Consider the following 26573-nt stretch of genomic DNA (forward strand, 5'->3'; position numbering starts at 1 on the left):
ACAAATGACACGTGTTAACACATTATTGGACACAAAAATTCGAGGTGTTACATATTTCAATGTAACTGTTGTAGTTCAAAATTAAAACACCAATACTAACTACAGATCATGCCCACTGTCTAGCAAATCTAAGCCCTATTTTTCTAGCATGCTCCTCATGTTTAGCTTGAGGTAGAGGCTTAGTAAAGGGGTCAGCCAGATTTAGATCCGTATGAACTTTGCTTATTATGATGTCTCCACGCTCTATTATCTCTCTAATATAGTGGAATTTTCTGAGTATATGCCTTGTGGTTTGATGCGACCTTGGTTCCTTTGCAAGAGCAATGGCACCAGTATTGTCACACAGCATCTCGATTGGTTTCTTTATGCTAGGCACAACATCGAGATCAGTAATGAACTTCTTCATCCAGGCAGCCTCCTTAGCAGCATCCGATGCAGCATTGTATTCTGATTCACAGGTGGATTGAGCAACCACACTTTGCTTCGAGCTCTTCCAAGTAATAGCCCCACCATTCAAAATGAAAACATATCCCGTCTGTGATCTTGAATCATCACGATCAGTCTGGAAACTTGCATCAGTATAACACTTAACTGATAGCTCCTCATCCAGTCCTCCATATATTAAGAACATGTCCTTAGTCCTTCTTAAGTACTTAAGAATGTTCTTCACTGCAACCCAGTGACTCTCTCCTGGATTCTGTTGATATCTACTCGTCATGCTAAGAGCATATGAGACATCAGGTCTAGTACATAACATGGCGTATATGATGGAACCGATAGCAGAAGCATATGGAACTCTTTCCGTTTTCTTCTTTTCCTCTTCGGTCAAGAATGGTTCCATGTGCCATGGGCAAGAGCCCCCTTTTTGAGTCTTGCATTGAGAAGCGTCGTATGACCTTATCAATATATGTACTTTGACTTAAACCTAATAACCGCTTTGATCTATCTCTATAAATATTTATTCCTAGAATATAAGCGGCTTCACCAAGATCTTTCATTGCGAAACATTTTCCCAACCAAGCCTTAACCTCTTTTAGCATAGGGATAATGTTTCCAATGATTAGTATGTCATCTACATACAGAATTAGAAAAGTGATATAGCTCCCACTAGATTTCTTGTAAACACACGGTTCATCTTCGTTTTTAATGAAGCCAAACTCTTTAATTTTCTGATCAAAACGAAGATTCCAGCTGCGAGATGCTTGCTTCAATCCATAGATGGATTTATTTAGCTTGCACACCTTATTAGGATTATTTGGATCGACAAAACCTTCAGGTTGAACCATATAGACATCTTCAAGTAAGTGTCCATTAAGGAACACGGTCTTGACATCCATTTGCCATATTTCATAGTCATAATATGCAGCAATGGCAAGTAGAATTCTAATAGACTTAAGCATGGCTACTGGCGAGAAAGTTTCCTCATAATCAATTCCTTGAGTCTGAGTGAACCCTTTCGCTACGAGCCTTGCTTTGTAGGTTTGCACATTTCCATCCATGTCGGTCTTCTTCTTGAAGATCCATTTGTTTCCTACAGCCCGACCTTCGGTAGGAAGATCAACCAAATCCCAGACTTGGTTATCATACATGGATTGCATCTCTGCATTCATGGCTTCTTGCCATTTCTTGGATTCTGAATCCAACATTGCAGCTTTGTAAGTAGCAGGTTCAGCTTCATCAATCATGAAGATATCATCATACCTTTCAGGTGCACGACGATCCCTAATACTTCTTCGAACATTTGGCGTTTCTGTTGTTTCTTAAGTCCTCTCAGGCTCAACTTCAACAACTAGATCAGTTACTTCTGGTTCTGTCTGAACAACTGGTTCAGTCACTTGTGATTCTCGAATTTCTTCAAGATCCACATGGTTTTCTCCAATCCCTCGTGCCAGAAGCTCTTCCTCCAAGAAAGTGCCTCTACGTTTAGTGAAAATCTTATTTTCAGTGGGGTGGTAGAAAAGGTAACCGATCCTTTTAGCGTATCCGACGTAAACCACTTTTCCGCCTTTGGGATCTAGTTTATCCAAAGATTCTAGAGTGACATAAGCGTTACATCCCCAGACCTTGAGATAGGATACTTTTGGTTTCTTTCCATGCCATATCTCATAAGGCGTTTTGTCAACCTTCTTCGTTGGAGCTATATTCACAAGTTTTGCGGCAGTTTCCAGAGCATAACTCCAAAAGGAGCGTGGGAGGGTTGCTCAACGCATCATTGATCGAACCATATCTAATAGAGTTCGATTTCTCCGTTCAGACACACCAATATGTTGTGGCGTTCCAGGCGGAGTGAGCTGTGAAACTATTCCACAATCCTTTAGATGGTCGATGAACTCCTGACTAAGATATTCACCGCCTCGATCTGATCGAAGCATCTTAATAGTTCTATTTAGCTGATTCTCTACTTCGTTTTGGTATCCTTGAACTTTTCAAATGTCTCATGTTTATGCTTCATAAGATAAACATAACCATATCTACTGAAATCATCAGTGAATGTAACAAAGTATCTTTCTCCATGTCTTGACATTGTTCTGAATGGACCACATACATCTGTATGTACAAGTCCCAACAGATCATTAGCTCTTTCTCCAACATTTGAAAAAGGTGCTTTTGTTAACTTTCCACTTAAGCATGATTCGCATTTGCCAAACGTTTCCGAACCCTTAGAATCTAAGATTCCTGCAGTTTTAAGTTGTTTAACACGGTTCTCGCTTATGTGACCAAGTCTACAATGACACATATACGTATCGTTAAAGTCCAACTTATTACGTTTATGGGAGATGTTGCATAATATGTTATTGTTTTGGATTTCTATCTCATAGATTCCATTGTTTGGTTTTGCATCAAAGTAAAATACATCATTAAAATAAGCAGAAATAAATTCACCATTAAAATGATAATTGAAACCTTGTCCATGCAAAGCAGAAACTGAAACAATATTTCTAGTAACACTAGGAATAAAATAAACATTGTTCAAAACAAGTTCTAAACCAGAAGGAAGTAAAAGAACATATTCTCCAATCGCCTTCACAGCAACTCTTTGTCCATTGCCAACATGGACCTCCAAATCGCCTTGTTTCAGCTTCTTAATCTTTCTTAGTCCTTGCAAAGCATTACAAATGTGAAAACCACATCCTGTGTCAAACACCCATGTTTTGCCAGAAAAAGAAAAGATTTCAATAACATATATACCTGAGGACTCTCCTCCTGAAGCCTTGGCTTGCTTCAGTTCAGCTAAATACTTAGCACAGTTCCTCTTCCAGTGCCCAATTTCATTACAATGAAAACACTTGGCATCCTTCTGAGGCTTCTTGTTTGCAACTAATTTACCTTTGCCCTTCCCTTTGCCCTGATTGCCCCTTTTCTTGGTGTTAGGTTTCTTAACATGACCCTCCTTGATCATCAGCACTGGTGCAGTCTTGCTGGGTATATTCACCTCAACAGTTTTGAGCATCTGATGCAGCTCTGCAAGTGTCTTCTCCATCCCATTCATATTGTAGTTCATAGTGAACTGATCATATGACTTAGGCAATGAGTTGAGGATGATATCCCCAGCTAATTCATCACTCAAGGGGGATTCCAGACGAGCCAAGTGATCAACATATGCCTTCATTTTTAGCACATGAGCTCCAACTGATGTACCCTCCTACATACGAGTGGTTATGAGTGATCTCATCACATCAAACCTCTCATGACGAGCCTTCTGTTGGAACATTTCAACCAGGTGCTCATTCATCTCATATGCCATCTTGTCATCCATGGTCCTTTGAAGTTCAGGAATCATGGATGCTAACATTAAACATGAGACTTTCATAGAGTCATCAAAGTGCTTTGCATAGTTTCTATATGCAACAGTTTGCTGATTGATGGGTTCATCAGGGACTGGCGTTTCAAGAACATACAGTTTGTTCTCCGCCTTGAGAACAATTTTCAAGTTGCGGTACCAGTCCATGAAGTTGGAGTGGTTTAGTTTGTCCTTCTCTAAGATGGACTTGAGAGAGAATTGGGAGGAATTGTTTTCAGTTGACATCTACAAAATTCAAAATTAATTAATTAGTATTTTATGTTTTTAATATCTTAATTTAGTTTTATGACCCAAAAACAAAATTTTAGTTAAGATGAGATCCCGATTCATCATATGACAGTGAATTGGCTTAAGCACTATCCACTTGTATGATTATGTAGGTAAACAACGATTGTTAATTGTGTCCACTACACAACTCTCCATTTGGGGTTATCGCTTAAAACGATGTATGTTTAACCCCAACTATGCCCACTTGATGAACAAGCGATGTTTTGTCCTTTACTGTTAACTGTAACACCGGCCTATGTTACACAGGAAACGCGATGATTACCTTCTTTCATGATGGACGCCCAGATGCAGGGTATAACACTAACATTTGGGTTCGATTTAGAATGAACTGTTAACTCGCTAAGGGTGGCATAAAACATCAATTTAAAATTTGGGATTTATTTTAATATTTACCAAAAATATTTTGAATAACTCGTAGCATGTGGCGAGTTACACAATAGTTTATAAAATCCGATTTTATATAATTCGTGATAATAGAAACTCCTTTCCACGCTCGCACGATATAGTTTTAAATACCCTATTAAATTATGTCGGTCGTTTTATTGCGAATGATCTTGTTTTAAATATTAATAAAAACCTTTTATTAATTATACTTTTCAGTTTTATAAAACTTGTTTTAATAAAACCGTTGTCTTGATTGTGAAAATTTTATTTATTTTGGGTTATCTAGATTATTTACAATAAATAAAACACAACCACAAAACACAATAAAAAAAACGAATCGAGCCCCTAATAGGTTGGTCGTTTCATTTTAGCCAGAAACGAAACGAACTAGTCAAAAAGGGCTTCAAAAGCTAATTTTTTGAAGGCTCCCACTTGACCCGCGATCTCTATCTTCATGGTACCTGTTCGGCATTTATCTTGATCTTGATCTTGTACTCGAAGGAGTACATTAATAAATTTGAAAATACAATAAAACCAAATCTATTCTAATCCTATCTATTACATCGGATCCAATATCCGCAACAAAATACAAATAAAAAATACTATTACATCGGATCCAATATCCGAAAAAATACAAATCAAAATAAAACCATAACCAACACAACCATGACAAAGGTCATAACCTAGGGCTCGATTCATATCACAATCCATAGACAACCAAAAGTTTTTGATCTTTTGTCAAAACAAATAATTTTTGACAAATAAAACATAGATCAAAATTGAAACTTTACCATCTATACGCGTGTAACCGTGGCTCTGATACCACTGTTGGGAATCAGTGTATCAAAATATTAGCGGAAGCGGTTTATATAATTTACCAAAAGCCGATTATATAAATTTGATTTATTAATCCGATTAATAAATATTGCCAATCAGGATCAAGGTTATACGCGTATAAACAAATAAACTGAATAAACAACCATAGAGGGTTTTAGTAATCAACCTTTGACGACTACACCGGAATTGTAACAAGCGGGTTACAACGAATCCTCGCTACTAGGAAGTTCACAACCGAGCACACGATACCCGAGAGTAGAACCGGCCAAGAAGGAGGCGGCAGCGATGCTTGGTCGACGACAAGAGGATGGCGGCCAAGCTTAGGAGGGTGGCTAGGGTTTTTGTGTTTTTATCAAAGTGTCTCTAGAGTTTCCACCTTAAACATCCTTTTATAAAACCCAATCTTACATTAAGGCCCTTTAAGATTATACAATTATAATCCTCTTAATAATAATCTAACTAATATTAAGTCCCTCAGGTTTAAACTATTATTATTTCACAAATAATAATCTACCTACTTGTGAAGATATACGATTCTTGTACCAACGTGTAACTCTTCGGATCATACCGAGTTAGTTACGTTGACTTTAATTAAGGTCGGACATACATATATCTAGTGGGTTCAACGCGTGATACAATTGTATCACGGTACCCGTGATCAATCCTTAAACTTGTTGATTACTAGGTGCCATCATGGTTTGCTATACTGAGTTTTAGTCATACAAGCATATGTTTACATTATTGATTGTGCTTACCTGCAAACTTTTAGTAATTATAGTTTATGATTTTGATCACATCAGTCGGTTTCAGTAGTCAGCAATGCTTGCGCGATTCTTTGGAAATCCCAAACAAGAAGCTAACGTTCTAACCACGTTAGACAAATTGAACGAGGTACGTTTTATGTTGGTTATTTTAGTATAATAATCATTGTCGTTTTAGTATAATTGGATTTTTAGAAATTAAAATAGATATTGACTCGATGTAGGAGCAGTCCACATCATACATGGGTAGGTGGTCCCCCCCCTCTCCAAAAAAAAAAGTTAAGTGTATTTTGTAGGCAAAAATCCCGATTGCCCTTTAGTGTATTTTGTAGGGGATTTGAAATACATAACCTACACATTATGTGCTTAGTTTCGTGTTTTTTTTGGAACTAGTCTTGAATTGCTTAATTTTTGCCGTTTTTATAAACAATGCAGACGCTTGATATGCTAGCTAAGAAAGAAAATGTACTCTTGAAGAAAGCTGATGCCGAGGTACAAGCCTACTGTTGATCCTCTTAGTTAGGTTGGGTTAGGGAAATGGTATATACTTCTATTTAGGTTGTAGCTATATTTTGGTGATACACTGCTGTGTTTTATAAATCTTTTGTTAAAGTGCTTTGTTGCACTAGTAACTTGATGATGCACTGTTATGCTTTGCAAATGGTTGTTAAAGTGCTTTTGTTGCACTAGTAACATTTTGATGAAATGCTGTGTATACTTGCTTTGATAATTTATAAGTTGTGTTTGGATTACAATATGTTGCATATGTATAATTACTTTGTTTAAATAGAGCGAATGAGAATGGTATTGTGCTCAAGTGTGAACGTAGGTTTAGAATGCGCGCGGATTTGGGCTTTACTTAGACCGTTCATGAGGTGTACAATGTTCACCATATTGTTTTCGCGCATACCAAAGGAATTATATGCAATTTGTAACAAACAATAACATGTGCAAGGATAACTGTTGCATTAATAGGGCGCATAGCCAATAATACAAAGTAAAATAGAAAAATACATTGCCTGTATAAATCTGACTTGTTGAATAGCTTGGCTATATATAACACCTGCGCAGCTGCTGCGCGTTCCAGGTGCGAGGAACAGTTGTTCCATCTATTCTTTTTAGGGTGTACGCCCCTTTGCCTAGGACCTCATTGATAATGTACGGCCCTTCCCATTTTGGTGCCAGCTTGCCTGGCTTCTCCGCATTGGAAGCTTCATTGTCGTGTAAGGCAAAGTCCCCTGGGACGAAAGTACACACGCGTACGCGCGCGTTGTAGTACTTTTCGAGTTTGGATTTATATCTTGCTTCTGTGATGGCGGCATTCTCGCACCTTTCTTCGAGAAGGTCTAAACCATTCATCGTTATTTTTCATTATTTTGTTTCTCCATGGCAAGCATGCGCGGTGATGGGAGGCCAATTTCGACTGGGATTACCGCCTCTGATCCATATACCAGATTAAATGGGGTTTCTCCCGTACTGGTTTTCGGCATGGTACGATGTGCCCATAAGATGCTAGGGAGTTCATCGACCCATCCTTTGCGCGCTACCCCCAGTCTTGCCTTAATGCCATCAACTATTTGTTTGTTGATGCTTTCAACCTGCCCATTTGCCTGTGGGTGCGCCACAGAGGCAAAGTTGTGTTCAATCTTTATTTCCTTGAACCACTTCTGGAGATCTTCCGAGGCGAAGTTAGTGGCGTTGTCGGAAATGATGTGCAATGGTAATCCGAATCTGCAAATGATATGTTCCCATATAAATTTGCGGATCACCATTGCCATGGTTGAAGCTAACGCCTTGGCCTCAACCCACTTTGTGAAATAGTCCACTGCTACGATAATGAACTTCACAGCGCCAGGTGCATCAGGGAATGGACCAACAAGGTCGATGCCCCATTGCTGGAAGGGCCAGGCGGATGTGACCGGTACGAGTGGATTTTTCGGAAGAAGGGTTTTTGGTGCGTGACGCTGACAAGCTGTGCATTTTCGTAATAATTCTACCGCGTCCACATGCATCCCCGGCCAATAGTAGCCTGCGCTCATTATCTTAGCTACTACCATGCGCGTTCCGGCGTGTATCCCACATAAGCCTTCATGGATTTCCCTGACTAAGTACTGCGTGTCTCTTTTGTCAACACAGCGTAGGAGTGGTCCCATAAATGACTTTCGGTATAGAATTCCGTCTGCCATCTCGTAATTTATTGCTCTGTTCTGGATCTTCCTAGCTTCCGCTTTTCCTTCTGGAAGTTTACCATGCTGCAGGTACATGATGATCGGGGACATCCAGGATGGGTTGCCGATCTCAACGATGTTTACTTGTTTAAGAGGAACGGAAGGATTGGACAACACCTCGATGCACACCTCTTTTGCCAGATGTCTGAAACTGGTGGCGCCCAGTTTGCTTAATGTATCCGCATGCTTATTTTCACTTCTGTTTATGTGAATTATTTTGAACGTTTGGAATTGGCTCATAAGCATTTGCGCTTGTTCCAGATATAACGCCATGGCTTCACCCCTTGCATCGTAGTGCCCATTAACTTGTTCGGCTACTAACTTTGAATCGACGTGAGCTTCAAGATTTTTTGCTCCCATTTCAAGCGCCAAACGGAGGCCTGCCAGGAACGCTTCATATTCTGCCTCGTTGTTTGTGCTCTTGAAATCCAAGCGTATGGCGTATGTAAGCTCGTGATCGTCTGGGCTAACCAATCGAAGGCCTGTGCCTGCTCCATCGTCATTAGAAGCCCCGTCTGTGTGCAATGTTCAAACTTTATCGTCGAAGACAGGAATAGGGTTTTGGATTGCTTCATATTCTTGTACTTTGTCTATGGGAACTTCTGTGGCGAAGTCTGCTAAAACTTGCCCTTTAATTGCCGGTCGAGGTCTATATAGGATATTTTATCCTCCTAGCTCAATGGCCCACTTAGCCAATCTCCCCGCGACATCGGGTTTGGATAGAATTTGGCCCAAGTGATAATTAGTGAGAACTGTAATAACATGACCAGAGAAATACTAGCGTAGTCGTCGTGATGCATGCACTAGCGCGAGGACCAGTTTCTCTATCATCGAGTAGCGCGTCTCTGGACCAGTTAGCATCTTGCTAATATAATATATTGGGGTCTGAATGTTCTCCCGTTCTACCATTAATACTGCACCAACCGCTACCTCTGCTGCGGACAAATACAAGATTAGCGGTTCTTTTTCTCGTGGTGTTGTCAGCGTTGGCAACTGAATTAGACATTCCTTCATTTGCTTGAAGGCCGTTTCCGCTTCTGGTGTCCACTGGAAGTGGCTCTTTTTGGCATAATTGCGTAGTGTGCTAATGAACGGATAAGACTTTGCAGCGTGATTTGCCAAGAATCTGTTCAAGGCTGCTAATCGTCCCGCGAGTCGCTGCATTTCTTTCACTGTTGCAGGTGACGGCATTAGCTGGATGGCTTGCACCTTCTTCGGGTTGACTTTAAAACCGTCTCTTGTTACTATAAAACCCAAAAATTTTCCTTCTTCCATCCCGAAGGAACACTTTGTTGGGTTAAGTTTCAGGTTAACGTTGCGCAAGGAATCGAACGTACGCTGAATGTTTGTGAGCATGGTTTCCTCTTCGTGGCTCATGATGACGAGGTCATCCATATATACTTCGACTGTTTTATCAATATCTTCCCCGAAGATTGTATCCATTAAGCGCTGGTAAGTAGCTCCTGCATTATGGAGACCAAAGGGCATTTTTGTATAGTAAAAGATGCCTTTATCAGTACGGAAGGCTGTCTTGTCTTCATCTTCCTCTTTCATTTGAACCTGATGGTAGCCTTTATAACAGTCGAGAAAACACTTCCAGCGGAAGGATGCTAGAGAGTCGACTTTTTTGTCTATTTCTGGTAACGCATAGCAATCCTTCGGGCAGGCCTTGTTGAGGTCTTTGAAGTCGACACACATACGCCATCCACCACTATGTTTTTGAACCATTACTGGGTTAGCGACCCAGGTATGGTATTTCACTTCGCGCAGGATCCCGGCGTTGAGTAACTCTGTTACTTGCTCGTTCATTGCTTCTGCTTTTTCAGTGCTGAGACTGCGTCTTCCCTGCGCGACGGGTTCCGCTGAGGGGCGGACGTTTAGATAGTGCTGCGCTATTTCTCGAGATACCCCAGTCATGTCTGCTGGGCACCAGGCGAAGATGTCTTTATTGTTTGACAGTAATTCCTTTAGCTGTATCCGTATTGTTGGTGAAATAACGTGCCCTAGTGAGATGGTCTGCTCTGGATACTCTTCGTTGAGAACCCATTTTTCTGATTCGTTTGGTGTTGAAGGTTTGGCAACCTTTGCTGGTGGTTCATCATCCACGTACATGACTTCCTTACTTGAATATAGAATTGCTACTCCGGTTTCCGTTGGAAAGCCGCAAGCAGCGTGTGGAATGGAAGTAATCATGCTGAATTCCCTTTGCGATCTTCTTCCCAGCAATACATCATGGCGCGATGTTGCTGGCATGACCATGAAATTTACTGTGACTGTGCGCGAATGCTCGCCATCTAAGAGAGTCACAAGAAATGCAATTTGTCCCAATGGAAACACGGCTTCGTTGCAGAAACCGGTGAGAGGGAAATCAATTGCCTCTAATCGTGCTTTATCTTCTGGATCGAGCTGTTTGTAACTCGAGCTTCCTGGATCTATGAACATGTAGTCGGTTCTGTAGTGGCCGAAGATACCGGTGATAATTACTGGACGTTCTTCCTGAGGTCCTCCAGGAACAACAGGAAATACAACTTGTTGCTCTTTCCAATGCTGATTATGGCTTCGTTTGTTTGGCCTTCGTGAAGGACCTCCTTGCACCATGTTTATCTGCTTTGGTTCGGCTTCCTGACGGTTGGTATCTTCTGATTTTTTATTTATCTTGGCATGACTTCTAGATTGGATGTCCCATTGATTAGGTATCTGTGGGTCCAATACTACAGTGTCAAATTTACCTTCTCCTTCTACCAAAATATCAGATCTGTCATTCGGCAACTTAGATCTGATGTTTTGTGTGAAAATTTGGTTCATAGCAATCTGGAATCTGCTGAACCAGTATTCTGTAGTTCTTTCTAGGAGTGAATCTGAACGGTTACAACTCCCGATGAGTCATTTCCTTCTGAATGACTGTCGTTGCTTCCTTTACTTCCCATGATTCCATCGATCTGGACATCTCGGGTTGCAAAACCCTTGAATTCAGATCGAGGACTTGATGGGTGAAATGATGAATTCTCTGCCATATGAAACAGAGAGTGAAGAAAATATGGATCGAAACGAGAAAAAACGGATGAAACAGAGAAAACGGTGGGAGCCAATGAAGAAACACTGGTTAAATGACCGGAATCAGATAAACCAGGGGGTTAGGTTCTGCATAAAAAGGTTAGTTTCTTCTCGTTTGGTTCAAGGGGACAGATCTTCTTCTCTTCTCGATTGCTGCAAAACAGACACCGTTAGACTCGCCATAGGGAGAATAGGGGTTCTCTCCGTGACCACCCTCCGGCGTGAGAATAAGTATTGGTATTTGAAGAAGGAGTATACGTGAAGTGAATGTAACTTAGAGATTATACCTGAATTACTCTTCTATTTATAGCCGGGAGTTTGGGCGGGAAAACCTGTTATTGAAATGTTAACGGAAGATGCTAACTGTGTAAGCGGTTATTTTCCCTCCGTTAATTCTCTTAATCGGATGTGAGAGCACACGGATCGCGGTCTAGATCAACGGCTAGGGAATTGCCACGTGGAAAGTGGGCAAGTGGAGATTTCTCTTCAATTCCATGCCATCATCGTGACTTCAAGGGAGCCCGGGATGATTACACGTGGCCAGACGGTTATAACCGTCTGGTGGTGCACGATTGAGTCTTCTAGAAGATTACTGCCATAATCCGGTGTGACTCCTTAATGTGTGGTCTCAGTGCAGTAAATAATATCCAAGTCTGGGTATTATTTAAGCGGGAGTGCTTGTTGGGACTTTTATCTCTTTGTTATGGAGAAAGGCGCAAGGATTTATTAATTTCCTTTTGGCGCGTAGGTGTTGTCTGTTGTTTTTCTTCTAAGCTCTCTTTATTGAACCAGTGCGCGGCCGCGCAAGGTCTAAAGAGGGTTAAAAGATGAGGTTATGGTATGGTCCCGAGTATTCAAGGCGAGGTTTTTGGTACCTTACCTCTTCATTATTGAAAGAGTCAAAGCAAAACAACCATTTTATGACAAATATAAAAATTTCTACTAAGTCACCAAAGTTTAGATATATTCAACTCAACAACTTAACTTCAAGCATTGATATCATATTCATCTGAACTCTAACTTAAAACATAGTTTAATTCGCTTATTAGACCATGTGTAGTGGTAAAGGAAGACCCTTAGGCATTATCCGTCATGTGGCGGTCCAGTCGGCAATGAGGTATTATGGAGCGTTTTTCTAAAATGGGTGTAGTGGGGATGTGGGTATTGTTGGGCATTATGTTAAAAGTGGTGTAAAAAAATTAAATAAATAAAAAACCATAAAAAAAGGTATTGACCAAACAAAAATAAGGATACCTCTGATTGGCAAACAAAATCTTCGCCAGGCTTTTAATTTTGCATGCTTCAACCCAATTTTTGAAGAAAAACGCCCCCGGGGGCGGTGCGCGGGCGTTTTGGGGCGTTCTTGATGCAATTCACGCCCAAATACTATCTCACTACGGATGGTCTTGAAACCTCACAATGTAGAACACATAACCATAAATAATTATCTATATAACTCATATAAATACTCATGTATTGTCCAAAGTTAATGCAAAACTCATCTTCTCTTAATATTTGTCCAAAGTCCAAAGTTAATGCAAAACTCATTTTCTCTTAATATTTATCCAAATCCAAAGTAGTGTACCGGTCGACTTGACTGATGCTAACTGGTTTTGCTTACTCATATGGCTTAAAATTCCGAGTGATCAGGCTGCGGATTCATGTTTCAGTTGTTGTTGGGGGCGTCTCGAGGTCTAAATGGGTCGCGTGAGTGGAAGAAGACGGTATCGACAATCTTGTTGGTTATTTTGTGGCAGGTTTGGAAGGCGAGAAATAATTTGGAATTCAATGGTAGGTGGATTTCGACAAATAGAACGGTGGAAGATATCAAAATGAATTCTTACTTATGTATTAAAGCGCGGTCGAAGTATAAAGATCTAGTTTGGAAGAGATGGATTGACTTTAGTGTGCGAAATGCAATAACTTGATTTGTTGTTTTGTTTGTTTCTTTGTTCTGTTTCGTTTTCTTGTACTTGTTGGGTTTTACCGCCTTGCTGCCCTTTTTTCTATAAATCATAGAATCTTGCGTATGGTTAAGAAAAATAAATAAATAAAAAAAACTAGTTTTGCTTACAATATATAGCAACTACTTGATTTTAGGAACACGTTTTTAAAACACAGAGTTAAATGTCATTTTAGTCCATGTGGTTTGAGCCATTTTGTCAGTTTAATACAAAGGTTTCATTTTCGTATGTGGGTCCAAAAAGGTTTCACCGTTGCCATTTTATTCCACTGGGTTAACTTCATCCATTAATTCTGTTAACGAGAAAGACAATTCGGTCATTTTATATGACCGAATTGCCCTTGTAGTTCACAGAATTATATATAAAATGACCGAATTGCCCTTGTAGTTCACAGAATTACATATAAAATGACCGAATTGCCCTTCTCATTAACAAAAAAAATGGATGAAGTTAACCGGGTGGATTAAAATGGCAATGATGAAACCTTTTTGGACCCGCAGGTGAAAAATGAAACCTTTAGAATAAATTGGTAAAATGACATGGACTAAAATGGCATTTAACTCTAAAACAAATATAAGGATGCAATTGGCAGAAAGAAAATTATAAGAAGATTGAACTCTTGTTGATGTTGATATCCTTCATCGCGCGATTTTGATCATGAAAATGATAAAAAAAAAATGGGTTAGTTTTAGCGATTATACACTCCAATCGTCAAAATAATCACCATGGGCAAGTGGGAATTTTATTGCTCCCGTTTCCTCTTCTTCAATTCCTCAATCTCTGTACTTTTAAGGTTCTCACAGCAGCAGTTATCAGAGCACTTTGAGCCATGTGACTTTGTATTTCCAGGCATTATGTATTTACTTGTGTGAACGTTCTTTTTTATAGTAATTTAACAACGATATTGTTGTGCACTCCAGGTGTTTGCTTAAATGCCCCCTTTTTTGTTTTATTTACTGGTTATTGATTTCAGCAGTTGGGGCGTATTGATCCTTAGCCTTTATGTGATTCCTATTATATCATGCTTGCAAGTTTAATTCTTTTGTAATATTTGATTGGTTTATTTATTTAGTATGGACTAATGCACATTCTTATTGTTAGATGCAGGCTCCTGTGGTAGCTATTGATATGAAGGGTGAAATGTCTGGTTTCATCGCTTTGCTATGACTTATGATGGTATCCTCTTTCATATAACACGAGTGAGTGTTATTCAATGCTATAGGTATCCTTTCATGTCCCTTTATGTGCTGAAGCTAAAAGCTAAACTCCATTTAAATAAGTCTAGAAATTAAGAGTCGGTATCTGAATGTTGAACCTATTAGTCTGTATGAAAATGGAGCTAAATGAATGTGTTTAAATGCGCGTACTTTCCATTTTTGCCCTTAGTGTGTGTATTTGACATGGTCTTAAACAATGTTGTTCATCTCGCTTTTCAAACAATGTTAATGATTCGACATTCAGATGCCGTCCCTTAAGGGTTTTTTTTTTCACTTAATTCATATGCGTTGTCATTACCAATTGGTTCAATATATATTCTACTTAATCATTAATGTTAATCATTCAGTTATCACAATAGTATGTGCTGCAACTGCATGCTTGAGTTGTTTAGAATATATCTAAAATTCTATATAGTTAAAGTTTTATATAGAAATCAACATGGAATGGAAAACATGTTTCATCCTTTTTTTTATAATGGCATCTATCTGCATGGCATAAATTTGCAACATCCTGGTCATTGCATCATTGATATCCTACTCAATCATACAAATAAGGAAAAAAAAAAAAAAACACATTTGTTAACTTTCTTCATTCCCATCGGATTATGTTGTACATCAACGGCCACAAATCAATCTGCATAATAATAATAATAATAATCCCTGACGTTACAAACGTAGCCGCCAGAGTTATCCCATTTCACTATCCTCCTCCTGCCTAAGTAACCTCTACGGTTGTGATGTCATCAAACATGCATTTCTTTGGTAACTTCAGTCTCAATGACTGACTATTCATCTGAATCAATAACGCCTACTTGTGCTTTTATGGAATCTCCATCACATCAACTGTGTTCTAGCTTTCCTAATTTTGAGCAATTTGTCAGTCAAGAAGCTTCACCAAATTCTTTTCTCGTGGGGCCTACTCAATCATATGATGCATATCAAATTTCTGCATCCCGAAGTGATTTGTTGGAACCTCCAATGCGTCAACCAGAAATTACTCAGCCTGTGTTCGTGCCGGAAAATAACAAAAAAACAACGGGTCGGAAGAATAAGAAGAATGTGGAATCCAAATGTAAAGTCGACAAACGCCAGTTAGCATCAGACACCACCGATGGAGTAAATACGAAGACAGGTTTAATTTCTTGATGTTTAGACTTTAAGGATTCATTTTTTCTTTTAATTCTTTGGATGTGCGTTTTGAAACGGCTTATTGTGATATGAAACCACAATAATTAAGTTTGGATAAACGAATTCTTTTGTACTTATGTGATAATTTAGGGTCACGTAATCGGTTATTGGTTAATATGTTAGCATCCCAAATTATCAAAATTTGACAAATAAAACTCGATGAGTCAAACAACTCATTACCACAATCTTAAACAATGAAAGCACATCCAAAGTCCAAACACTATCTTATCCTGATCACTCAGTATTACATAACCACTTTGGAAACGTACATCCAAACACCCCCTTAATCCAGATTTATGTTTCTAATGATCTATATTTCAGGTTGCTGGTGGAGCAACACGGTGGGCCCACATTGCTGAAAAGTTCCCTTTGAGGATCGCGAAGCAATGCAGAGATAGATGGCATAACTGTTTGAGTCCAAACATTGTGGTACTGCCTCCAAATGTTTTAAATCTTGATTAATAATAATAATCATAATATAGTAGTATAGTATTCATAATCATATAAAGTAGAGTAAAATGTCATTTTCATCCCTGAGGTTTGGCCTTTTGCGATTTTCATCCAAAGGTTTGAAATCTTGTCATTTTCATTTGGCTCATGAACTCCATCCATTTTTCTCCGTTAAGTTAGAGGTATTTCCATCTTTTTTGTTAACTTTAACGGCAATTCGGTCTTTTTACATAAAGTGAAAAGGACCGAATCGCCCTTTAAGTTAACAAAAAAAGACAGAAATACCCTGACTCAACGGAGAAAAATGGATGGAGTTAACGAGTCGGATCCAGATGCGAAAAAACAAACCTTTGGATGAAAGTCGCAAAGTTGGCCAAACCTCAGTAAGACCACCCGTAGTGGTAAACAAGAATAATGCCCCCAACATGGGGCATTATACGCCACGTGTCAGCCTAGTCACACATGGGGCATTATAGAAAAATAGGTGTAGTGGGGCATTATCCCAATAATGCCCACTCAATCATTTGATAATTATTTTTTTTTAAATATAAAAGATAAAGTCTTCATTAATTTAAAATAAAAATTACAATACTTGAAAAAAAATACAAAAAAAAAAACAGAAAATTAAAAAAACCGAAAAAAAAAAACAGAAAAAAAAATAAAAAAACTAGATGATCTAAAGTCCATATTTTTCTCGTATTTTTTGGCGACGCATTTGAGCCAAGATCAACGCGTCGCCTTGGAGGTGGTCGATCGGTTTGGACAAAAACTCAATGTCCTTTTCCATTTGTCGCGCCTCTTGCAACTCGTTGAACTTTTTGGTTTCAACTACTCGGTCTTTCATAATCTCCCAACGTTTGTGGCCGAGGTCGCGAATATCTTGGAGACGACGGTTCATCTCCTCGAAATCATCCTTTAGGTCGAGATCGGAAGACGACTCGACCGTTTTTTTCCCGGTTCCCTTTCTTCTACCGGTGGGTCGGACCAACTCTTCTTGAATTTGCTCGTCAACGTCCAACGTTTCATTTAAATCAACATTACGGGCATCGGATGTCGGAGTTGACGGGTCGGCGGAGGATGATGTTTTTGACCTTTTAGCCCGGCGTCTACTACTTGACGTCATTGGATTAACAAGCGCCCACTTTGGACTTTTTCGTAGTAGCTCCCAACACTTATAGTACGTGAAAGGGCTTTTCGTCCTATCGAACTCCTCCAAAGTCTTTGTTAAAACCCCGACGTCACATTCACCGCTCGGGCGATTATCGTAGTTACGTTGGTAAACTTCTTGAAACGCGTGACATTTGTTGTTGATGTCGGTCCATTTGCTAGAAATTGAATCCTTGTCCCGATGTTCGCCTTGACCCCACGAGCTAAAAAAGAGTACACGCACCCTATCCCAAAAAACGGGGCCCGTTTGAAAGTTTGCTACAAATTTAAAAACAAAAATAAAAACATAAGTTGAAATTAAAAATATAAAAAAACAGAAAAAAAAAACAGAATATAAAAAAACAGAAAAAAAAAAGAATAAAAATCTGAAAAAAAAAATAAAAAAAAAATTACTTACCGGTATCTTCGTCCTCCGAAATATCGAGCCACGCCCGAGTCAACGTGTATTCCTCGTCCTTCGTCCATTTAATGGTTGTTTTTGCACGTCGAGGTTCATCCTTTTCCTTCTTCTTATGCGACCTTCTGCCGCGTTTCGATTTGTCTTGCACCGGTTCGGGTTGCGACTCCGGCACGACCTCGACATCGGGTTCGGATTCGGGTTCGGGTTGTGACGGTTGCGACCCGCCGGCTTGACCAAAGCCGTAGGTGGGAGGAACAAACGGAGGGGCGCCACTCAAGTAAGCCGCGTAACTTAAAAAGCTCGGGTCCATGTCTTGTAGGTTGTACGGGGTTTGCGGTTGGGTTGTGTTCGGGTTCGTGGGTCTTGCGGGGCCACCAAACGGGGGTCGGTATGGATGCATGCTTGTAAAAAAATAGGAGAAAGTGGATGTTTTTTTATAAAGTAATAGAAGAGAGTGGGTGAGAAAGTAGTAGAAATTTTATAAAAAATTGGAGAAAAAGGGTTGATATATATATAGTGGGTAAAATTTAGAATTAAAAAAAAAAAAAACACTTTTGACCGTTGCCAAACGGTCGAATTTCGCCCCCCTTTTCCAATTTTCAGCGTTTTTAAAACCACGCCGGGGTGATTTTTCAAAAATAACGCCCGGAAACGCCGCATGTAATGGCTATGCGGGCGTTTTCCGGCGTTTTTTTTCAATTTTTTTAAAAAAAAACGCCCCGTTACGGGCAGACTAACGAAAATGACATTTTACTCTGTAAAGTAATTTAGTTATTTATAATGGTCAGTAAAAAGGGGACAATAAAGGTGATATACAGTTTGACCCCTTACCCAACCCATCCATTTTCCACCTTTACCTGTTTACAAATAAACTACACCTTCTCATTTATACATATATCTATATTATTATTATTATTATAAGGTTACCTTTTTTTTTTATTTTGCAGAAATATGGATGGTCCGAGGAAGATGACAAGTTACTCGTTTCATTACACAAACAATTTGGAAATAAATGGGCAGATATTGCAAGAAACATGCCTGGAAGATGTGAAAATAGCATAAAAAACCATTGGAATGCAACCAAAAGAAATCAGTTTAAGATTTCATCCAATGGTTAATAAAAACTAAATACCATTCCTATCTTTTAAAAGATTACATCACAAGTATCTCATCTGATAATCAGATTAATACCCAAGAAAGCTCGGGTTTTGACCCTCAAAATCATGAATCCGTGACGAGCTTGAATGCCATGTCATCGTCTTTTCCAGGTTCTTGGGTCGGTTACAAGCCTGATGAGTTGGTGGTCGAATGGATTGGTTTTGATTTTCATCAAGTCTCGTCTCACTTGGTTGATCAACTGCAGTTTGATTCACAGAATTTTACGGGTTTTATAGGTTCACCTTTCGGCGTCGGTTTTAGGTAATTTTTTTTTCTTTTTTTTCTTTTGAGAGTTAGAAGACTTTAAACTTGTGCTTTTGTGGCTTTTCGGGTGGAACATGGAATTGTGTTTTGAGGTTTGTTTTTGCTTGGTTAAGGTTTTGGATTTTATGTTATGGGTCTTGTTTTGAGTATTTGTTTTAGTTTAAAACTCCACCGTTTATATTTAGTATTAATTTTGTGCTTATTGTGTTTTGGAAAAGGGTTAATACCATAAAAAAAAAAAAAAAAACAAGCATAATTTACTTTCTTATTTTATAGACAAAAGTTGACCAATCTGATTTTGGTGAATTAAAGTTCGTAAACTTGTCTAAATGCTTGTAGTTGAGAAAATATATACAACTAAATCGTGCTTGTTTTGAAATGTTTTTCTATGTAATATATAACCAAGAGGAAAACGTTGTAGGACTGCAACTTTAATAGTTTTTTTTATATATAAATATATAACCAAATTCATTTGTTTTTAACTAGGTTAGAAACCTATGTATAACAAGTTGAATAAAGGAAACTTGTTTGCTTGTATTGAAATCCCACTTTTGTTCTTTTGATCTGTGGTCCAAGTATAAATAGTCTCAGTGTGCCCTTTTCTTAATGATAGCAAGTAAGACCCGGAATCGCAAGACGTCGGTACAGTCAGGTTAGATTAGTCATATGAGTCGGGTTGAACCGACGGGTCAACATTAACATAATTCAAGCGAGTCAAACCGGACTACCATTCACGTTCAAATGGGTTGATTTCATCCATGCATGTATTCCCCCACGTTCATCCATGTTTTCCAATATCCTTATTTTCCTTTTCTCAATTATTTTTATTTCTTAGGTAGGAGTAAAAACGCATCGCTTTGGCTCTGATACCAAATGATAGGAATAAGACCCTTGAATCACTGGTTCAAAACAAACGGTAAAATAAAAGATAGTTCTACGGCTTGTTTGGATACAGATTCACCACCAAACGAAACGGTAGGGCTGCGACGTCTAACCGAAGATACTGATACACCACTACGGTTAGAGAATCGTGTCTAAGTTCACCACCCAACGCGCCACGGTTGAGCTAGCATAGACGAATTAATTAACCCACAAACATGAGATAATTAACACAAGAAAAAAATCATTCTAAAACTCACTAACTTCTTTCATTAAGATAATACGTTTACATATAGGAAATGAAAGTTAACCAACACACCACTATGCTACTATTACGGAACATAACTTACAAGAAAAGAAAGAAATAAAAATAATTGAGAAAAGGAAAATAAGGATATTGGAAAACATGGGTGAACGTGGGGAATACATGCATGGATGAAATCAGCCCATTTGAACGTGAATGGTAGTCCGGTTTGACTCGCTTGAATTATGTTAATGTTGACCCGTCGGTTCAACCCGACTCATATGACTAATCTAACCTGACTGTACCGACGTCTTGCGATTCCGGGTCGTACTTGCTATCATTTACCAAATGATAGGAGTAAAACCCCGAATCACCGGTTCAAATCAAACGGTAAAATAAAAGATAGTTCTACTGTTTGTTTGGATACAGATTCACCACCAAACGAAACGGTAGGGCTGCGATGTCCAACCGAAGATACAGATACACCACTCCGGTTAAGATATCGTGTCTAAGTTCACCACCCAACGCGCCACGGTTGAGCTAGCATAGACGAATTAATTAACCCACAAACATGAGATAATTAACACAAGAAAAAAATCATTCTAAAACTCACTAACTTCTTTCATTAAGATAATACGTTTACATAAGTTAACCAACACACCACTATGCTACTATTACGGAACATAACTTACAAGAAAAGAAAGAAATAAAAATAATTGAGAAAAGGAAAATAAGGATATTGGAAAACATGGGTGAACGTGGGGGAATACATGCATGGATGAAATCAACCCATTTGAACGTGAATGGTAGTCCGGTTTGACTCGCTTGAATTATGTTAATGTTGACCCGTCGGTGCAACCCGACTCATATGACTAATCTAACCTGACTGTACCGACGTCTTGCGATTCGGGTCGTACTTGCTATCACTAGGGGCCAGTTGTTATTCACTTAGGGTGTAGGGAGTGGTTAGACACTTTGAATAGATAAACTCTCAAATCATCCAATCAAATAGTGCCACGTCATTTTACCTATTTTGTTTATCTATTGCTCAAAAACGTTGGCGGTGGTTAGACACTTTGAAATAGGTAAACTATTAAAAAAAAAAGAAAAATTTGTGATTGGTTGAGAAGGCATGGACCCCACCACACACCCCCCTTCCCTCCCTCTCCCCGATTCGGTATTACCCTCACCGCATTGCATGATCTTCTTCGGTAAAATGGGTGATGGCAATGGTTTACCTATTCGGTAAAGGTGTTTACTGATTTGTTTTGCCGACCACACCGTACCTTCTTATTTGACTGAATGTTCTGTTTTGCTGTACTTCTAATAATTGTATATGTTTTGTGGCCAGCAAAGTTTACACTCAAGTAGATGTTTGTTGTATATTTGATATTTGTATGATTTAAACTTCTATATCTCTCTAGGGGTGTTCCTCCAAGAGGAACACGCAAAGGACGACTTCACCATGACACTTGCGTATGGATATGTGAATGAGCTATGTCTAAAGTCAGAGCTCGGATTGTAAGTATGATTTAAAGCTTGAGTTTGACTTGTTTATTATTTATTAATTAATAGTTTTACTCATACGCATATATAATATTATTTGTGTGTATATTATGACTATAGTTTTAAATTTGTGTGTATATTATGACTATAGTTTTAGAGTTATTTTTATCATAATTATATATAATAGTATCGATTATGTAACATATTTTTTTATATCTGATGACGGGGGTAGCCCAAGACTAAATAAAGTGACCAAATATGCAAATGCTTAAAGGGTTAAACAGTTCAAGGGTTAGAAAGCTGTAAGATGGGAAAAGCGAGGAGTAAACAGTAATCAATCACATCCGGAGCTCGCTTCACCAACCCACGCCCGCAAAAGCAAAGCAGGTCTGCACAATACACGCTATTACCCAGGGGTCAAAAGCCTTCAACCCCAAAAGGGGAAACCCTCCACTGCAAGCAGGATTACTAGTCTTGTACATGCCACTTTGGGAGATGTCTTCCCTTATAAAAAGACATCTCATTTACTCCAAAAGACATCCCCTGATCAGTTGAGATTCTCTCATCTCTGGTCATTCGTGGAGTACTTGCTCACGTCCAAGTCACTCCTCATCACATCCACCACACACATTTTGTTTGCTCTCACTTCTGGATCCGAGTACGTCTCGGAGAAAGAACCTTCAGCAAACAACAATTACAAACTAGTAAACCTCATTCCACGTCTTGCAAACGTGGGGGGACCCCGCGACCTGCGTTAGGCAAGGTTGAACCCTTCAACCTTTTTGCCTAACCAACTCAGCTACTATCTTTGGTCTCGAGTTTGTTGCATCAACAAGTTGGCGCCCACCGTGGGGCTACGCCGCTATTTCTTCTCAAAAAAGACCTAGTAGTGTAGCTCTCTTCACTTGAAGTCACCATGTCTGAAAGTGGATCTCCGGGAGAAGTAAATCAGATTCCAAACACTTCCACCCCGGGTAGTGGCCAAGCTCATGTGGCTATACCAATATCTTTCTCGACTCCGGGGAGCACACCCGAGTTTGTTACCTTCAACACACCAACTCCGTCCAGATCTGGGGCTCCATCTCCCAATGTCGGTGTATCGGACACCCCAGCACGTGTTGAACTTACCCCCGAGGGAGTCGCAAATAATTTCCTTGAGTTAAGATCACTTCTTAACCAGCATGTGAGTAAAGAAAAGGAAAAGGGTATAAGGATTCGTTTAGACTATGACGAACCTGAACCAACGCTGTCTCCCGGACCACCCCTACCTCCTTTTATCACAAGAAGCGGGGCTGGTCCCAGCAACCCTCCAAACCCTCACCCTTATCTGTCCACTATGGCAAATCCTACGGTGCATCCTATCCTCTCTCCCCAACCGATTACTGGTGGTGCTCCTTTGGGACACGAGCTAACGCTCGACCAGCTCCTACAGTCCCCAGTAACAAGCTATCCAGCTTCTGTAACAACCACATGGGAGCAAGCTCTGTCCGTGCTCCCTTTAGCACGAAGTGCTGTTACTAGCATCCCTCTAGGAATAAACTGCTCAGTTGGTCCAGGAAGCCTGCAAGGCTTCAACCTCCTACCCAATATGATGACCCAGATGATGGCCAACTTCCCGTGGCAACAGTTCATTAATCAAGTACTAGCCACTCAGGGGAATCACGGCAATAGTAACAATATAGATACAAGGCCTGAAGAGGACTTGGCTAAACCCTATAAGCCAAGCAACCTTTCATGCTTCTCAAGGCAGATAGCCGATTATGATTTTCAATCAAAGATCAAGATGCCAACCCACATCAGAACGTATGATGGGACTGAAGATCCTGAGGACCATCTCCAGATCTTCACTGGTGCAGCTCGAATAGAAAAATGGTCAAACGCTGAATGTTGCCTAATGTTCATGCAAACTCTTGTTGGATCCGCCAGAATCTGGTTCAACGACCTACCTACTCAAAGCATTTGAAGCTTTGACGATCTCAGCAAGGGTTTTCTGGCAAACTTCTCCCAACAAAGGCGATATGTCAAAGACGCAACAGTAATCTTCCAGATAAAACAACGTGATGATGAAAGTCTTCGAGCATTCATTGAACGATACAAGAAGGAAGGTCTGACCTATGTAGGGGCAGATGAGAAAATGAGAGTGGCTGGCTTTATGAATGCCATAACCTCTAAATACCTCACACGAGATTTCAATAAATCTCTGCCCAAAACCTTGGAAGAAGCCCTTGAAAGGGCCGAAGCTCACATTCGGGGAGAGGAAGCTGTAGACATCAAGGAACAAAGGAAAAGAGGATCAGGCTGGCGAAGCAATAGCCCAGCTAGAAAGAGGGGAAATTTCAACTCCTATGACAGGCGGCCAAAGGGTTCAGACCCTCGAAGGTCTGAAGGTCGGAACCCTTCAAGCAGATAAAAAGTCATAAGTTTCACTCCCCTCACAAAAACCCCTCAAGAAATCCTGGCAACGGAAGAAGTCAAACAAAACTTTAGACCTCCCAGGCCTCTCCCCAAAAGCAGAAAAAATGAGAACTCCACGCAATTCTGTGAGTTTCATGAAGAAAAGGGCCACCACACCAATGATTGCTTCCAACTAAAGAAGAGAATTGAAGAGGCTGTTAAGTCAGGAGAACTTGCTCATTTGGTAAAAGGAGTTCGAGACAAGATGGCTGAAGGCAAGGGAAAGGAAGTCAATATGGTATACTCTGATGAAAAGGTTCCTCACAAGAGAAAGCGGTTGGAGGCCTGGGAGCTTTAGTGTGTGTGCTTCCCCCCTACGGAGAAAGACCCACTTTCCAGCCCTCTCGTGGTAGAAGCCACCGTGGGAACACTACAAACATGCAAGGCATACATAGATACTGGGGCAGCCACTGAAATCATGTTCGAAAAGTTCTTCAACCGATTGAGCAATGAAGAACGTTCAAGGCTTCAGCCTTCTGGAACCTCTATAAAAGGTATCGCTGACATACCCCTCAAGCCTTTGGGGCAGCTAACCCTTGATGTTCGTTTCAGTGAAGGATTAAAAGAGAGAACCCAATCATTAACCTTTGTGGTTATCAACATCCCCTCAAGTTATGACGTGATCATAGGGAGGCCCGGACAGTGTGCATTTTACATGTCAGTGTCTGTTGGCCATGGCACGGTCAAATTCCCTACTGAAAGGGGGATAGCAACCCTTCAACCCTCGCAGGAAGCTTACATGATTGAGGGTGAAAGCTCAAACAGTGAAGAAGACAGGCAAAGGTTGGTCATAAACCCTAAATACCCTGAGCAACGGATAAGAGTCAACCCAAACCTTTCTCAGGAGACCCTTTCATACCTTGAAAAGCTGCTAACACATTACAGTGATGTATTCGCCTGGTGTCCAGAAGATATGACCGGGATCCCTCGGAACATTGCCGAGCACGAATTAAGAATACCACCGGATGTCAAACCGGTGGTCCAAAAGAAAAGAAGCCTGGCACCCGAGAGAAGCCTGGCAGCTTGCCAAGAGGTTGAAAAACTTGTGTCAGCCGGCATTCTCCGAGAAGTCAAGTACCAATCATGGGTTGCAAACCCGGTTATGGTCAAGAAACCCGACAACTCTTGGAGAATGTGCATAGATTTTAAAGATCTTAACAAAGCTTGTCCCAAAGATTGTTACCCACTACCGGAAATTGATCTCAAGGTCGATTCCCTCACAGGATATTCGTTCAAATGCTTTCTTGTTTCTTGATGCGTACAAAGGCTATCACCAAATCCCCATGAAGAAAGAGGATGAGGAAAAAACTACCTTTCACACGGACAAAGGGATCTTCTGTTATCAAAAGATGCCCTTTGGCCTCAAAAATGCAGGAGCTACCTACCAACGACTCGTCGACAAGGCCTTCGAAAGCCAAATTGGTAAAAACATGGAGGCATACGTTGACGACTTGGTGATTAAAAGCAAGACAGAACATCAAATGCTTAACGATATTCAAGAAACTTTCAAAAACCTCAGAAAGGTTAACATGAAGCTTAATCCGGAAAAATGCTCATTTGGATTCGAGGAGGGAAAATTCTTGGGTCACATTGTTGGAAAGCAAAGCATCAAAGCCAACCCTAACAAAGTGAAAGCCGTCCTCGAAGCTAAACCACCTAGAACTAAGAAGGAGGTTGAAAGTTTAAATGGGAAGCTTGCAGCCTTGAAGCGTTTTACCTCAAAATTGGCCGAAAGATCTCTGCCCTTCTACAAAACGCTCAAGAACTGCTCAGACAAAAAGGATTTCAAATGGACTGATGAAGCTGAAGAAGCTTTCAATCAAATGAAGCAACATTTAGCTTCCCTACCAGATATTGCAGCACCAGAAACCGGGGAGGTAATATCGGTGTACCTTTCAATCGCTGACGAAGCCATCAGTGCAGTCCTCACCATTGAGCGGGACAAGGCCCAGGTACCCGTTTATTTTTTCAGCAAAACTCTAAAATTAGCTGAAACTAAATATCCTCCCCTCGAAAAACTTGCCCTAGCTCTAGTTCAAAAAGCTAGAAGGCTTAGGAGGTACTTCCAAGCACATCCTATACAAGTGGTCACTGACCAACCTGTCAAGAATGTGCTTGAAAAACCCGAAAACTCAGGAAGGCTAGCAAAATGGGCAGTGGAACTGGGTGAGCACAACATCACCTATGTCCCACGAAAAGCCATTAAAGCTCAAGTTCTGGCCGACTTCCTGGTGGAAGTCCCAAGCCAAACAATTGACGAAGTAAACACCACAACCACTGAACCCGCCAACCCTGGGGCCTGGAAATTATTTACTGATGGGGCTTCAA

At 40.1% G+C, this 26573-nt stretch overlaps 1 protein-coding gene and 1 long non-coding RNA gene across 2 annotated transcripts; one reads left to right on the forward strand and one right to left on the reverse strand.

Moving 5' to 3' along the window:
* Window positions 1–13903: 13903 nt before the first annotated feature.
* On the forward strand, window positions 13904–19311 carry LOC110922675. Its single transcript, XR_004887155.1, has 5 exons — window positions 13904–14184; window positions 14420–14540; window positions 15417–15667; window positions 16045–16152; window positions 18688–19311. It is a non-coding gene; the product is annotated as an uncharacterized LOC110922675 (long non-coding RNA).
* LOC110922674 (glutathione S-transferase T3-like) lies at window positions 16708–18328 on the reverse strand. Its single transcript, XM_022166919.2, has 2 exons — window positions 17738–18328; window positions 16708–17598 (listed from the first exon to the last, which is right to left on the reverse strand). Exons 1-2 carry the CDS (start codon window positions 18138–18140, stop codon window positions 16850–16852), a joined length of 1152 nt encoding a protein of 383 aa, XP_022022611.1. The 5' UTR covers window positions 18141–18328; the 3' UTR covers window positions 16708–16849.
* Window positions 19312–26573: the final 7262 nt, after the last annotated feature.

This window comes from Helianthus annuus, chromosome 17 (assembly GCF_002127325.2).
Source record: "Helianthus annuus cultivar XRQ/B chromosome 17, HanXRQr2.0-SUNRISE, whole genome shotgun sequence".
Lineage (NCBI taxonomy): Eukaryota > Viridiplantae > Streptophyta > Magnoliopsida > Asterales > Asteraceae > Helianthus > Helianthus annuus.

What these genes read in the sequence shown, in the direction of transcription:
- LOC110922674 (XM_022166919.2), bottom strand. Translation starts at nt 18,140, where the DNA reads ATGCATCCATACCGACCCCCGTTTGGTGGCCCCGCAAGACCCACGAAC. An exon ending in TTCGGAGGACGAAGATACCG is followed by an intron (nt 17,599 to 17,737) that starts GTAAGTAATTTT and finishes TTAAATTTGTAG; the next exon opens with CAAACTTTCAAACGGGCCCC.